Below are 15706 nucleotides of genomic sequence, written 5' to 3'. Positions count from 1 at the left end.
CTATAAGATTAAGAAAAGATCATGAAAGATATACAGAAATCTGAGGCCCAGACCTAAAAAGGTAGCACCACATATTTATATATAATAATTAGATTATAATTTACTATTTATATAATATCCATCCCCAATATACCGGTAATGTATAACCGTGTCAATTTGATAAATAATAAAATCCTTAAAACATTGGACACAGAAAGTATCTAAACTAATGTTTAAACTATTATCTCAAAATAATATCATCAAAAAGCCTTTGTTGTAAATAAACGGACTTTTGGATGTTTCTGGTACAGTTATAACAAATGTGTTTTGTGGCAATGTTTATTTAAAAAGTGTTGTTTTTTTTTAAAGTTACATTAAAAAGAAAATACACTTTATTTCATATTTATAATTATTACAGTTTTTTAATTAAAATATACTTTTCTAGCTATGACATATGGTACCACTCGCGTATACCCGGTATTGCCTCGTTGGATAAACACAAACATTTATTCGAACCTGTTCTTCAAATTTGTATGGATAATATAAATCAGCTATTAACATTTCATTGCAATACCTCGGAACAATTATATTTAAGTTGTGACGATTAAATGCGTATCGTAAGAATAGTGTTTGTCTAGTGGCTTATTGTGCCTTCCAAGACGTGCGTTCGATGTGCGTTATTAACACTGGGTGAGTGCACTAGTATGTCTCGATCACAATCTATATGTATCAGACGGAAGGCTGGGCTTAAAAATAATAGAAGAAAACATTGCAATCTCAAGCCAAGATCTATTTAGATTGTAGCGCACTAATATACACGCTGGATTATTCGTAATTAAAGCGTATCTTCGGTAAAACGTTAAAGTGTATTTTCTTTAGACATTAATTATACTTTTTTTTTTATTATTACTATATTATAATAATGAAATTTGTTCTTTTTAATAAAAGCCTAATAGAGAGAAATTATAATATAATATTGAAATCGAATTGTGGTCTCGAACTAGCTTTTTTAATTTGTCTATGTGCTATATAAATATTGTTATTGGCTGTTTATGTAAATATTGTATTATTTTAAATTCAATATACTATTTTATTTATTCCTTTTCTTTCTTACACCTATAATAAACACGTTAAGAATCATTCTGAGTTAAAAACTGTAATATCTGCTCCATAGCGGTTGGATTGTCTTCAGGGACCTGCAAAATAGATGCATAAGTTCTTTAGTTTAGTTTTCTATATACAAAAGACAAATGCGTTGCCAGTCTTTTGAAAACGCTCTTTCCCTAATGGACCAAGTCTTATGCTTGAAGACACTAATCCAATAATGAGTTTATCTCAATCCACAAAGTCGAATGTTCGCTGTTATTTAAGCAATACACGACCGGAATATATTAAATTTGATGTGGGAATGTTACAATGATATATTTCTCATTAAATGTATGGATAGGATGCATTGCCTTCCTAACTAAACATCTTTTAATAATCCCTAGAAATAGACAGGAATCTGATTTTTTTGGCAAATTCATTGACATTTTGTTTCAATAAGTGAAGCCTGAAGTTTTAGTTCTCTACAATATCCCTTGACGTCATTCCACAACTGAGCATTTTTTTAAGGCAGCTTTTATTGGGCACCACCACTATGTGGAACCAGCTGACCACCAATATATTTCAATCCAATTCTACTTAAGGTACTTTAAGAAAAATTCGTATAGATCCACTTGCAAGGCTTCTGGCAATGAGAGTGTCCATGGGCTTATCACTTAACATCAAGTGATCCTCCTGCCCGTTTGCCACTGTTATAAAAGAAAGCAATATTATTGTAAACTTGAAGATTAAAAAGAGTGCTGAAGAGTTGCCAGTTCTTGCCTGCTCTATCGATTTAGGACCTTTATACTTAGATATATCCTCTCAAAAACATTTTTAAACATACCCAATGTCCGGAACCGAATACGGCCCAAAAACTCAATTTTCCGTATGTTTTGTAGAAGCCGTTTCTTTCGCCTCGTATTGGAACTCTTTTTGCATCGAAAAACTGTTTTGCGCCGTGCCATTTCAAATTATGTACCCAACTTGTAGCCCCTAAAAGTATCTGTCACGTTAAAATATATTATAACGTAATAAAACATACATCATCCTATAACAGGCAAAATATTATCAGAATTCTTACAACTAAATAAGTGATATAAATGATAAGGTATTTTAAGATTTTGGAAACGATTACGAATATGTAAGTAAGACTTTGGTAAGGGTATAAAACAATTCGTGAATGTATCAATGAAATAAACTACTTATTTATAATAAATTTCAAATTACTATTTCGTTTTCGTCAATATTACCGTCCTTTTGTTAAGATGCTTGCTGTAATCCTCAAAAATAAACATTGATAATTCTTTTAAACTTATAATAATGAAAATATTTTAAAGGAAGTTGTTAATAATAAATAATGATGGTAATCTACGTAATAATAACGTAAAAGGCCAAATTAAATTACTCACCACACAATGGCGTCACTGCATCCAAATTCCCATTATACACAGCGACTTTCAAGTTTGTTCGATTAAGTAGAATTTCTACTGAAAAATAAATATTTAATTCAAAACTGCTCGCACGAAGTAAATTTACTGTCTATACGGATCTGCCGCGAATTTTGGTTATAATATCGATTAAGAAATTTTATCCATGTGTGTATCCATTATACATGTACTGTTTTTTTAATATTCAGGTCATGCGCTCTTCATTGTTCGTAGTAAACCCTAATTCTTCGTCAAATCCTGACTTTAATCTAACGTCGAATAAATGATATTTGTATTTTATTTTTGTGTGAATATAGAAGGAAAATATCATGAATGAAACTAAACTTTAACACACTTATACACAAATTTTGATATTGCTGAAGGTATTTTACATACATGGTAGTTGTTTCAGAAACGATAGATACGCACATGATACCTTACCACTTATAATTGTATTAGGTAATCTTATCATCGAAAATAAATCAATGCTAATAAGCGAATACTTACAAAATCTAGTACCAGGCTCAACAAAGCTATTTTGCAAACTAAAATAGACATCGTATGTCAGATGTTTCCAATTGATACTTTGATTAACGTTAAGAGTCGGTTTTACAAACGTATTCATATTCTCATCTAGTTTTTTTAAAAGTAAACTGTAGCTATAATGATTGATGTTTTCCAAATTTATCATATCATATTCGTAGGACGCGTCGTCCATTATTGTACCAAACATAACGTAGTCGAGTTGTCCCGCCTTGTAATAATTCCTTGTTTTAATAAGACTGCTGATATTTTCAGCTATTTTTGTAGCTGTCCTAAAGGCTTTGATGTCTATTAAACCCTGAAAAAAATTTATATAGCCTATTTTATTGTTTTTAATGTTTAATTTTTTATTTTATTTGTTGAGAAAGATACCTTCTTACTAAATATATATATAACACTTTTTACGCGATTAAACAAATTTTTACATATTTACTTAATCATTAAAATCATTTTAATCCAACTATTACAGAAAGCAATAAACTAACTGAAATTAGTTGAGGGACACTCAATTATTCCTTATAAGTTTTACTGACACATCGACTGGCTATTGAGCAAATTTTAACAACAAACCTGGCCTAAAATTATTTTATGAAAGCACGTAAAAAACGTATTAGATTTTGACATACATTTTGGAGAATATACAATAACAAAAATTTACACCAATATGACATAATTAAGGTATTAGAAGCAAGACTATGAAAAGCATACCATATCAAACAAAAAGCGTGGTTGCTGCTTAGAACTCTCACTAGTGTCTATCCAACCTCCGCCAATCCCAATTCCCTTGAAGTTCATCTTCAAGCGTTTTCTTTCTATAGCCTTAAAAAAATATATAATACACTAGCCGTTAAACGTCGTTTTGCCATGTATATTATGTTCAGGAAACATTTATATTAGTTCAATAAAAATAACCTATCTACTATAATAAATAGGAGTTGATGGTACAGGATGACAATTATTAAGGGTTGTATGTTCCTTCCGTTTCATAAAAAAACAAAAAAAATTGTCTAATTTTTTTTTGGGGTGCACCCCCTACCCCTTATCACTTAGGATTTTGAGTGATAGATAGTAGCCGATTCTCAGACTTACTAATCTATACAAAAACTCATAAGCATCGGTCGAGCCGTTTCGGAAGAGTTTGGGAACAAATATTATGACACGAGAATTTTATATATGTATATATAGAGATATTCTACTGCTATAATATAGTTTTAAACTGTTGAGATAACGATTAGACGTTGAACTTCGGTTTCGCTTATATTATAAAAACATTGCAATACTTACCGTATGAAGAAAATATCCCAACCTTGCAGTCAATTTACCGCCATAACTTTGACCGACAACATAAGTCGGTGTTTTACGAAATTCCTTATGAATTTTGAAAAAAGCCTTCGTAAACCGCATCAAATCTTTTGCTGTAAATAATACTGGCATAAATAACAATGGTACTGTAGATAGACTCTTTTTTCTGTATATCTTTCAACGATCAGGTCCGAAAGTTCCTTTTATGAGATAATAAATAAAATATTGCCAAACTAATGCCGCATTGGAGGTTAATATATTTTTTATAGAGGAATTATCTCCGTTACGGTCTGTATTTGATACCTGCTTCTCTATCGCTTGTCACATATAAAGATGTGTTGACGGCGTAACTAAATCCCGCACCGACTGGATGGTCAATTAATAAAATGTTTCTGCCATTCACCTAAAACAGACATTAAGTTCGTCTTATCTATTTCATGTTTTAAAAAAATTTACAAGATTTGTTTACCCATGTGTAATTTCGTGGTGACATATCTGTTTTAAAGGGACCAAGCTCGCAAAAATTTCCAATTCCACTCGCAGCATTCCCCGGACCACCTTGAATCCATATTATCAAGGGTTTTTGATCAGCACCTGCCCTCGTTGCATCAGCATAGTACAGCCAGTAAAATAGAAATGCCCCAGGTCGAACTTCGATATATTTATGAACTGATTTCCAAGGTCTCTGACGTAGGGCTTCTAGATATATATTTGATTCTGGAACTGTATATCGTGACAGTTAAAGCACGCACCTAACACAATGAAGGAAGTTAACGTAAGGCGAATACTTACCGTCACATGCAGCTAAGAAGAACCCGTGAAGCAAAACAAGTAATATATAACTACACTTCATAGTTCTTTAGTACATAAGGACACACGATAGCTTTGAAGCATAGTGCTCGAATGCGCTAAAAACTGTTCGCGGTGAGATCATTGTAATTTTAAATTAATGAACTAATACGCTAAATGAACGAATTGAAGGATTATCCTGATCGCTACAATTTTCGTCACGTGTTTTTAGTTAGACGTAGAGGACATCCGATACATTAATTACTAACATAATTGTCTTCTAGAGCGTATATTGTCACATTAACGCCCTATAACATTTTAAAAGGCAACCAAGGTTGCACTGTAGGGCCGATTAGAAGTAAGCACAAAGGAAATGAAAGTTGTTCTACCGGATCAATATGTATTATATAATAAAACTATAAAATAACTTAACAACACAATAATTCATTAAAATATTAGATCCATAAAGGAACGAATTACATCAGTGTCCTGAATGTTCCTTGGTTTTGGGTTTTTAGGTTGATGTTTGGTTGGTTCAGTGGTAAGGCTTTTGGAGTCTCTGTTTTGTAACGATTGCCTTCTGGGCTTTACTTGGTGTACACCCACAACATGACCAAGGGGAGCTCCAACCAAACCGGGCTTGTATAGAATTTGCGGCTCTTGATCATACTCTTGAACAGGCTTCAGGTGATCTAGAATAAAATGGCATTATTAGACTTCTTAAGTCAGAACATTGAGAGGTAATTGACCATTGCAATTTGAGTTATACGGTATGTTTAAGACCGAGAGTTTTTCTTCGACACTCGAGATATGAATATTTCGAATAATTTTTGTTTGGCATCATTTCTCTAATATAATATGTACACGCTACATAAGCATGTTAGAGTCGTTGATTTTTTAATATACAGTTAGGACTTTTAGCAGTATTTTAGATACCATTAATTGTAGCAGTAGAGTCAAAAACTCGCACCTAGACGTTGAACTTATTTACGTCATACGCATTAAGTTAATAATAACAAATTGGCTTAAATTAATCAACCATTTATCAGTTTAAACATATTAAAAGTATAAATATACACCCAAACTGCACACGATTTCAATAATTCAAAGACCTAAAAATAACTGCAATGTCAGCCTTGAATACATTTTTTCTTATGACTTAAGTTTAATTTACGTAATTACTAGAATAGCAGTATACGTATGCTATACATTGCCCTTACTTTGCTACACAACTGTCAAATTATCGATTTTATGTCGCAAGTGATACCATAAGTATGCTTAATAAAATTTACGTCAATCTCACATTAGTGAATATATATACAGTATAAACTCCATATAACACCACGTCGTCACAACGTTAAAATTAATTGGCTTTGGTTGGTTTAGCTTGTCTTCCATACAATGATACACTCTACATAGCATTACACCCACTCAATGACGACAACAGCTGAGAAACTAAAAAATATGTCGCTATTAAGTTTATTTATTATGTTTATTACGGCATAAGAAATTTCTAAGAAATTCGTTCTATTGTTCACAAATTGGATTGTTTACACGTGTAGACTGTTGTTGACCATGACTAATAAGTAGGAGTCATGGATTATCTATACGTTTACCTTTTCTCCATTTAACGACAACCATCTAAAACGCCATAAATTGCAACGTTTCTTCAGTGTCGTTACATAGAGTTTACACTGTAATAGTTAAGTAAAAATTTGTTAGAAGAATCCTTGGAATTTACTCTACCTCAAATTTAACGTTGGAATTGTACTTCCTTAATTATTTATAACCTTAAATACAGTAAACTAAATATATTGCAATTTATTAAATTTTTCATGATTTATTACTTATTTTCCCGTTAGTGGTATCAGTTTAAAATCATGCCCTGCGTTGCTTTGTTAAAATGTGTTCTTTCAATATTATCATTATAAGTTCTAAAACATATTAGGGTAGAGTATAACATTTAAGGGTTATTTTTACATTGTTTAGATGGCATATAAATAAATAAATTATTTTATATTTTAATACAAAAGTAAAAATACAGAAGTATACATACCGGATGGACTAAATCGCATTGGGGGTCTATAGGGGTTAGTGCCGAAGTAGCCTCCAGGCGGAGGTCTCGTCGGTTGATAAGAAGACTTTACTGGCCGCTTTGTTGGAGCTTCTGTTGGGTGCCGACTATGTCCGAAAAGGAATCCCAAAGGATTGAAGAACAATCGCTCCTTATCGCGCTTTTTTTGGTTTCGTGTTACTGTTGACATAAGTATTATGTAATTTTGAGTCATGTCAGCTTTTGCGACACACAGAGCGTAATAAAATGAACCAAAGTTGTATAAACTCATTTAACCTTTGGGACATGAAAAGTTTTATGTAACATCATATTTGCTACAATAAGATGTTGTAGTCATAATAACAAGATACGATGTTTTATTATGTTGCATTCTTTGTGCAAAACGAAACATAGTACCTAGGAACAGATTTAACATTATCATATTTTACATTAATTTAACTAAAATATTTGGTATTGTAAACGAACTTAAAAATTATCAAATGGTCAAAAAGTTATAACACTTTCGCAAATTATAAATATATTTTATCAAGAACTGTACCTTGAAATGCTTGTAGGTCAAGAGAATGTGTGTTTTTTACTACCTTTAATTATATTTAGTTAAACTGAAATATAAAGTTTTTATTTAACATTAATTGAATTTAAACATTTTTATCCAACTTAGAATCCTCTTTTAAGAATTTTATTCGTTTTACTAAAGTATAATTTTAATTCAACAACAAGTACCTGTACTTAAATCATTCTCGTCGTAATCTTCGACATCACCGCATTCGTTAGGTTCATTCTGTGCATCATCCTGCAATCCGCCATGATTTTCTTGATTTTCATCAGCAAATAAACTGAAAATATGCCCAAAGGTCCTGGACTGCTGACTATATCTTGGATATCGGCTATGTGGGGCTATTTTATTTGTAGGGCATGGTTTTACTGTTATTGTTGTCACTTCAGCCAAAAACAACACCTGCCGGGTATAACGGGAATTAGAAATTTTCACATATATAATGTAAAAATATAAAAAAAATACTTACAAATAAGATTTTAATTAAGTTTGTAGTACTCATTGTCTTAACAATACATTACTGTGCGATGTCAAATTGATATCTGAATGTAAAATTTTAAAAGCTCGAGGTTTCCCACGCGCCAAGCGAATGCGTAAATCCTTGGGCAACGACCGCTCCTTTTACGATAATGAAAATTCTTAATGGTGTCCGAATATAACCAAATTGACCTAAAATATACTAATCCAGTTTTGGTAAGAGACATTTAAGAATCTAATTTGTAAAATCTAATCTAATTTAATACATTTGTTTAACTTATAATTTGCTTTCACTGTTATATATCTCTGTTTACCAAGTTCTGTTACGAACCTACGTCCTCTACGGCTATGAGTGAGTGAGTAAGTATGTATGTTGGCCAATGGCCCGTAATTGTCCCTATCATTGTTTTTAGATTAGTTCTTTAGAAGTTTAGAAGTTATTTTTTAAGTTGCCGGTTGACTGCTGGCAGAGCCATTTTGGACTGTCTGCAGACCGCACCTTGCGACCATGGTTGATGTTGGAGTTGCGCAGATCTTTGGCGAACCCAGGCTTGCACCTGCGAGAAGGGCTAGGGAAAGCTCATCGGCAGCATCGTTGCCAAGAAATCCACTGTGTCCCTTAATCCACTGCAGGGTAACTCCGTTTGTCAGGGTTATTGCCTCCAGTGCATTGTGACATTCCAATATCAATTTACTGTTTGTCTTTTTGCTTACTAACGCCATCAGCACAGACGCACTGTCGGATACGAACTTAATACAAAAGTTATTAATTCCTAACAGCTGCACGGCTCTGGCTGTTTCGGTTGAAAGATCGAGCTATATGTGCCCAAGGGTAAGTGTGTGTTGATGTTGAGATCAAGACAGAATATGCCAGCGCCGGAGCCACACCCTGTTTCTGAGCCCTCGGTATATATACGCAGCTCATTCAGGGTTGATCTATCGCATTCCTTTCTCTCATTTGCACATGTTATCTTCTATTGAGCATGTGTTGATTTGCAATCCTATCACACGGAGCGGCTATTAGAGGTTAGTATTCTATCGCCTTATTGAGAATCGCTGTGTGTGTGCTGTAGTGATTTTTGCCCCATAGATCCAATACCATCAGCCTGACGGCAGCCAGTGAACGGCTATGAGCATTTGAAGTCACAAAATCCTTCAATACGTTTACGCGATTATCATAGTATATCACATTCAATGGCCACTGTTTGTAGCTTATATCACTTTTTTTATATATAACTGGAAGTTTGCCCACAATCCCGCCGATGTGGCCATTGGACGCCTGTCCAGGAGATATCTATTTATTTAAATGATATGATATACCTACATATAATGATATAGAAACTGCCTAGGGAAGATGGAAGGCAAGGCTCTCACTGTTTTTATAAGAAACGACAATCCAAATCATGTATATTGTATCGATAATATATTATGTAATCGAAATAAACAGAGATGAAACCATCATACTATATTTTTAAAGTAAAATATATTTCGAAAATTTTTGCAACATCTTTACCAAACTTCAGAGTTTCATAATATTCCGTATTTGTAAATCCTATTTGGTGACAGCTATAAACTTTGAATTATGATGGTATCAATTAATTAAGTTATATATTTATATATTCGCTCCTACTATTTTATTAGAATAGTAAAGACAATTATGATAGCGATGTTGTAAATCATTTAAAACTTAAATTTTACTTGTGTATAAGTAGTAATTTAAGCCAGGTATACCTACAATATAGCGATTTAGGCTTTATTTAAGAAATTATGAGTAAGACTTATTCTCTTAATATCCTTGTTAATTTAATTTCTAATACAGTCATTGGTAATACAGACAACGCCCGAACACGAAAGACCATCGCTACAAGAGTTACAGCTGGAAGCTCTACGTCACCCACCGTTCTCACATAGAGTAGATTTCTTCTTTTTTCAAAATTTAGACCATTTTTGTAAACAATCCGCGATTTTGATGGCTGAAATAAATTTTCATACAAATCTCCAATTTACAAGCATAACCATCCTTAATTAATTGTAGTCTACAATTAGTAGTACCTAGGAGTCTGGACATTACTATCGAAAAGTTTTCTACGTACACTACCACTTTCGCGTAACTGTATTGACGAAAATACTCTGTTCGCAGGCAAGAGACATGTTACTACACTATCGCAAACTCGACAGTATAAATCCGAGATCCTGTATATTCCGTCATATTATCTCTGTCACATTTATAAACTTAATAAAAGTTAAAAGTTCATAATATTATTTAAAATTTTAAAAAAGTATGCTGCAAAATGGACATAAGAAGCTTAGACAAGATGGCTTAACAGTAGTGTATGTATAAAGTCTAAAACTGAATCTGAATTGAAAATGACTGCTCGTGTCGACAGTCGGTCGACACTTGTTTGTGTGCGTTCTATAAAAGAAAAGTTCAATCCATAAAACCTAACGTTAGATGTTGTGATGATTTCATAAAATTGTTTAGGTAAGTAGGTAAGTTTGTAAGCTTATATAACTACATGCATTTGGTACATAACAGAAAAGTTCCTCCAGTTACTTTGATGAGATACATTCTGGGCCATTAAAAATAGCGATTGTTTCCTTAACACAACGTTTGTATCTAATCTAGAAATACAGTTTCTTTATAATAAATATCTTATTAAGATTAAATTTGAAATAGAAGAACATAGTTTGAGTTGCTGTTCTTGAGGTAATGTTACTTAACCAACCATTATTTTTACATTATTCATAAAATAGTTCATCCCTCATTATTAAATTAATTTCCAGGTACCAGGTATAATACTTAAATTATTTAAAAGGTAAGACTTTAATACAACTTGTCCATTGGTAGTTTATGTTAATACTTTTAGTTGTCTTATTATCCTCTCTGTTTCTGAAAAGGAAATATTTATTTTATTAGTACTTTGATCAAATAGAACACTGACAAAGTTGTGTAATATCGCTACAGGGTTTATGACAATGAAAATTGACAACTGCAACCTAGTATCTAATCTGTGAGTGTGATCTGATCGTCTGCAATCTGCATCACTGCAGTACAATACGAGAGAAGTCCTGTTCACTGTTGTTATTGATTTTTGCAAATCTATTTACAAAATAAATAAATGAATTAAAATGGCAAAGAAACAGGAAAAGGTGTATTTAGGATATGAAGAGGAAATTATTAATGATAAAAATTTAACGCTTCTTAGTTATACAGTTAATAAAATCGGAGGTTTACCCGTAAGTACTATTCACAATCTTATGTCTTCTATTGTATATTTATATATGAAGATGATATTTATTTACATAAATATTAGATCGAAATAAAAGCTTGATTTTTATTATAGGACTGGCCCTTACCAGAGAATTTTAAGATTCCTTCCAAATGTCCGATATGCAGTTTGCATAGGCTTTTAGTTGTTCAATGTTATGCTCCACTTGAGAACTCTGAATATCATCGAACCCTCTATGTGTTTGCCTGTATAAATTCCAATTGCTGGAACCAATCAGAAAGGTAAGAAATCTTACATACCTAAGATCAGGTCTCTTTATATCAATAAGGTAATTTCTAAGTATGGTGAAAACCATTCTAGCTGGATTTGTCTTCGCGGCCAAATAAAAGATGACTCAAGTAAAACAAGTGCTGTTGTTGCCATACCTAGTGTAGACACTAATTTAAGCTGGTGTAAAGGCTCAGATGATTGGGATGAAAATGACAATGGAGATTCAGCTAATGGCAATGTAATGAATGTGGATAATATTTCAAGCCCAAACATTCACAGGTTAGTAGAATTTTCATTACCGAGTTAAAATTCTAGTTTCAGTTGTTAAAACATTATTCTACTGAATACAGAAGATCTTTGAAATTAGTTATATATAAAAGTAATCTTAAAAAAAGTCCTTTATTTTTATTAACATTATTGCTAAAGATTTATACTTCCTGAATAAAAAATCTGAGATTAAGTATAAGGTTTTAAGGAACATGGGCTACAGCTTTAACAATAAGATTTTCTAAAATACTGTAATTTTTCTAGAAATTCTGATGATGATGATGAAAGTAATTCTTATGACTTAGAAGCCGTTGAACAAGCATTGGGAAACATACACATGTGTGATGCTCATAATGCAAATCTCTCTCCATTGCAAGGTAATATATATAAATATATTATATTAAAATGGTGACAAGATGTTCTTAAAAAATAAGTTGTTATTTTAAATTTGTCAATAAAAAATATATTATATATAAATTTTTTAGAATAAGATTTTGGTAATGAATATTAGTTTGAAATAATTTTAGGAGCAGTAGGTGCTATAGGTGTCCCTATGCCAGCAGCAGAATTGGAAGGTGGAGATGAACCTGGCCTGGTCACAGTAGAAACCCCTACAGCCCCCACTAGCAATATTGAAGTGTTGTTACATCAGGTTATGTTACTTATTTATAGTGTCTTATATGGCTGCAGAGGTTGTGAGAAAAAAATAATAAATTTAGACTTTATTATTCTATAATTATACTGTATTAAGTGTAAAGTTAAAGGTAGCCAGAATTAATTTTGTAATTTTTCAATCTCTTTGGCCTTCTCTTTGATTCTCTTTGATCTTCTTAGTTGCAGACATTTTCTTAGCAGATTTTCTCGCCATTTTCACACGTTTTAATTGAGGACTAGCAGTAAATGTATATTTAGACTTTTTTATTGGATGTTCATATGCACACAAAACCTACCATCATAAACAATATTTTTAATTTATATTATTTTTATAAGGTATGTCACTGTACTAATAATAGCCATCATTTATATTATAGACAGCTGAATTACCTGCTGACTTACGAAGTCGACTCATGTACGGCCCTCTACAATTTGTCCCAAAATATATCTATGTAGAAGAAGAATGGAAGAAGTCTTCTTATAATGATGAGAAAATCACTGAATTACTCAACAAATACACCAAAGAATCAGGTCATTATTATCCTTTTCAGAAAAAAATAATTTTACAAACAAAGAAAGACATTAATGTTTTTTTTTTCATTACAAATGCTATGTACAGTGTGAATTATGAATTTGATATAACAATGATAAGTTTATTAATGATATTGGAATATCAGATAAACTATACTATTTAATAATATTATTTGTAATATTACTGTATAAGTGCTATTTTAAGTATGAGTAAATTATTATTTAATTTAAAATTATTTAAAGTTTGGGTTTCCAAAAACCAAGATTTAACAAAGTATTAATGTATCTTTGTCAATGAGTTGTTATTTGTATGTGTATTAATCTTATCAATTATAGATAAATAATAACCCATAAAGCACATTACCGTTTCCTTATATAGATTTTATTTATTTTTAGATTTAGAAGCAAATGTTAATGTAGAAAGAGGAAGCCTAGGAGGAGAAGATGAAGTGTATGAAGAAGCCACACCGCTTCACGGAGATAGACTCTTTCATTCCTTCTTATCGCGATTGCAAGATAACCCGGGACAGATACTTAGGTATGACCATATGCTGTATGAAATTTTCATAAAATTCTAAATGTCAATTATTATCTAATTATATATGTATAAGTATACAATAATATGTATTATTAATATTTCTTAGGAAAATAACATTTTGTTCGAGTATTTAGGGATTCAGTGGAAGGGCAATTTTTTCGACTTACTAAGAATTTCGACATAACGAGGTTCAAGTTATCGAGCTTCCACTGAATTGTTTTTTACAGGTACAGTCGTGGCGAACCACCACTACTTGGAGCACCTATAACATTAGACAGCCCATCTTGTCCATTAATTTGTGCCAGATGTGGTGCCAATCTAATCTGTGAACTTCAACTATTGCCAGGATTTGCAGAAACGCTTCAAGTGATTCCCGGAAACATACGTCTATCCCATTTGCATTTCTTATCTGTGCTCATTTTCACTTGCTCTCAAAGTTGCTGGCAAGCCAGTGATATATATGTTCCGGAAACTGTTATAATTCAACCGGAAGTTATCTAATTCTCTTGACATTTGCAGTGACTTAAAAGTCATAATAAGAAAATGGTTTGTAATGTTTATCTTTAATTAATATAAACTTGTGTTCTGGAAAATTGACCACATGTGAAAGTAGTTTAAACTATATTTCACAGACAGTTTTAAAATTTCATTAGCTCTTATATTAATGGTTACAATAATTAATTTTTATTTTTGGAATTACAAGGTTTCAGAATGTAGTTTTAGATCCCAGGTCGTTTAGGCTAATATTTATTATTGTATAATGGTAACCTTGTAATTACGTTCCTTGTCAATGTCATTTAAAATATTTTTGTCTTTAAAACTACTCTAAAATAACGCACATAATAGTAGCTACATGTATTTTATAAATCAGTCTTAAATGTTGTATTGTTTTGTCTCTTTGTATCCAAATCTATGACGAAAAGAGACTGCTGTAACTGTTAAAATTCTAATGTAGTTTTTTAAGAATAACGTTGTTTTCATTTATGTTTGTTTTATTATATGTCTAATATATTTATATTGTTTTAAGGTATTCATATAATGTATTCAGTATAAACTCTATATTAACGATACTGAATAATAAAGTGAGAGTGGGTGTAGTGCTATGTAGAGTGTATCATTGTATGAAAGATAACCCAAACCAATTAAAGCCAATTTCGTGGCTTTAGCGAGATCGTCGTTAAATCGAGGGACGTTATATGGAGTTTACACTGTATGTAAATGGTTTGGTTATCTAAATATAATGAAATAGACATTTCTTCCTTTAAGAGCTTACCAGTTCATTAAATAACTAGTAATATCACATTTTAATTTTCAACTTTTAGAAATGAAAATTCGTCTGTATCTGTGATTATAAACTTTGTTATAATTAGATTATAGGATTTTTTCTCTAGTATTTCCAGCTGCCTTTAGGGTGGGTACTGACGACAATCTAATAAAAACTTAATATAAAAGGTAATTATTACAATTGACCTCTGAAACTACAATCAGATCACCAATGTCCATTTAAAGAATATTTAACATATTTTTTCCCAGTCAGTGATTAATACACTATTAGTAACTCACAAGAGTTATCGTGCCAAGCCTTAGTTTGTCGTCTGAACTAATAGTGTATTGCATTTATTAATAATTGTCCATTCGATACCTGCCATAAGTAGAAACTACGTTCTAACTTAATCTTTAGCTATGTAATGACATGGAAATAATTGTGATTTCAGTTTTGAGGGTAGTTTCAAAATGCATTGATAGTTAGTGTAAGAAGTAAAAGCAATAAAATATTAATAATTAAAACTTGATGTTTATTATTGTACCTTAATCACGTCATTTTTCAACCTGGGACGTATTTTTTGACAACTTTTAAAATATCTCCAATAACAGACGTAATATGCGATTCAATGTTTAATGGACTAAACATAATCGGACAAAACTTTCGTTTTATATAAGATTTCACTTTGCTGTTTCGTTCTACAACGGGTCATTTCTTTA

General features: G+C 31.7%; 3 protein-coding genes across 4 annotated transcripts; 1 reads left to right on the top strand and 2 right to left on the bottom strand.

Moving 5' to 3' along the window:
* Window positions 1-56: 56 nt before the first annotated feature.
* Window positions 57-5417, bottom strand: LOC123713923 (retinoid-inducible serine carboxypeptidase-like). 2 transcript variants are annotated; one of them, XM_045667810.1, is made up of 9 exons: window positions 5130-5417; window positions 4807-5054; window positions 4641-4740; window positions 4320-4450; window positions 3744-3854; window positions 3000-3333; window positions 2475-2552; window positions 1910-2058; window positions 57-1175 (listed from the first exon to the last, which is right to left on the bottom strand). In XM_045667810.1, exons 1-9 carry the CDS (start codon window positions 5188-5190, stop codon window positions 1110-1112), a joined length of 1278 nt encoding a protein of 425 aa, XP_045523766.1. In that variant the 5' UTR covers window positions 5191-5417; the 3' UTR covers window positions 57-1109. The 2 variants fall into 2 exon arrangements, with proteins under 2 accessions (XP_045523766.1, XP_045523765.1); XM_045667809.1 differs by having other exon boundaries at window positions 4807-5060; window positions 5130-5413.
* Window positions 5418-5573: 156 nt separating this feature from the next.
* Window positions 5574-10150, bottom strand: LOC123713924. Its single transcript, XM_045667811.1, has 5 exons — window positions 10132-10150; window positions 8226-8435; window positions 7924-8158; window positions 7183-7380; window positions 5574-5818 (listed from the first exon to the last, which is right to left on the bottom strand). Exons 2-5 carry the CDS (start codon window positions 8256-8258, stop codon window positions 5574-5576), a joined length of 711 nt encoding a protein of 236 aa, XP_045523767.1. The 5' UTR covers window positions 8259-8435; window positions 10132-10150.
* A 1101-nt stretch (window positions 10151-11251) lies between these two features.
* Window positions 11252-15481, top strand: LOC123714632 (programmed cell death protein 2-like). The gene is made up of 8 exons (XM_045668985.1): window positions 11252-11470; window positions 11578-11744; window positions 11824-12012; window positions 12265-12377; window positions 12528-12652; window positions 13032-13185; window positions 13582-13723; window positions 13951-15481. The coding sequence occupies exons 1-8, from the start codon at window positions 11363-11365 to the stop codon at window positions 14222-14224; spliced, it is 1272 nt and encodes a 423-aa protein (XP_045524941.1). The 5' UTR covers window positions 11252-11362; the 3' UTR covers window positions 14225-15481.
* Window positions 15482-15706: the final 225 nt, after the last annotated feature.

Source organism: Pieris brassicae, chromosome 9, assembly GCF_905147105.1.
Source record: "Pieris brassicae chromosome 9, ilPieBrab1.1, whole genome shotgun sequence".
Taxonomy (NCBI): Eukaryota; Metazoa; Arthropoda; class Insecta; order Lepidoptera; family Pieridae; genus Pieris; species Pieris brassicae.
Note: the sequence above shows the minus strand (reverse complement) of the source record. Positions and strands in the feature narration are given on the sequence as shown.

What these genes read in the sequence shown, in the direction of transcription:
- LOC123713923 (XM_045667809.1), bottom strand. Translation starts at nt 5,190, where the DNA reads ATGAAGTGTAGTTATATATTACTTGTTTTGCTTCACGGGTTCTTCTTA. An exon ending in CTTCTTAGCTGCATGTGACG is followed by an intron (nt 5,061 to 5,129) that starts GTAAGTATTCGC and finishes CACGATATACAG; the next exon opens with TTCCAGAATCAAATATATAT. An exon ending in TGGGATATTTTCTTCATACG is followed by an intron (nt 3,855 to 4,319) that starts GTAAGTATTGCA and finishes TATTTTTTTAAG; the next exon opens with GCTATAGAAAGAAAACGCTT.
- LOC123713924 (XM_045667811.1), bottom strand. Translation starts at nt 8,258, where the DNA reads ATGAGTACTACAAACTTAATTAAAATCTTATTT. An exon ending in ACTTAATTAAAATCTTATTT is followed by an intron (nt 8,159 to 8,225) that starts GTAAGTATTTTT and finishes TATACCCGGCAG; the next exon opens with GTGTTGTTTTTGGCTGAAGT. An exon ending in CGAGAATGATTTAAGTACAG is followed by an intron (nt 7,381 to 7,923) that starts GTACTTGTTGTT and finishes TTATGTCAACAG; the next exon opens with TAACACGAAACCAAAAAAAG.
- LOC123714632 (XM_045668985.1), top strand. Translation starts at nt 11,363, where the DNA reads ATGGCAAAGAAACAGGAAAAGGTGTATTTAGGATATGAAGAGGAAATT. An exon ending in AAATCTCTCTCCATTGCAAG is followed by an intron (nt 12,378 to 12,527) that starts GTAATATATATA and finishes AAATAATTTTAG; the next exon opens with GAGCAGTAGGTGCTATAGGT. An exon ending in TTGAAGTGTTGTTACATCAG is followed by an intron (nt 12,653 to 13,031) that starts GTTATGTTACTT and finishes TTTATATTATAG; the next exon opens with ACAGCTGAATTACCTGCTGA.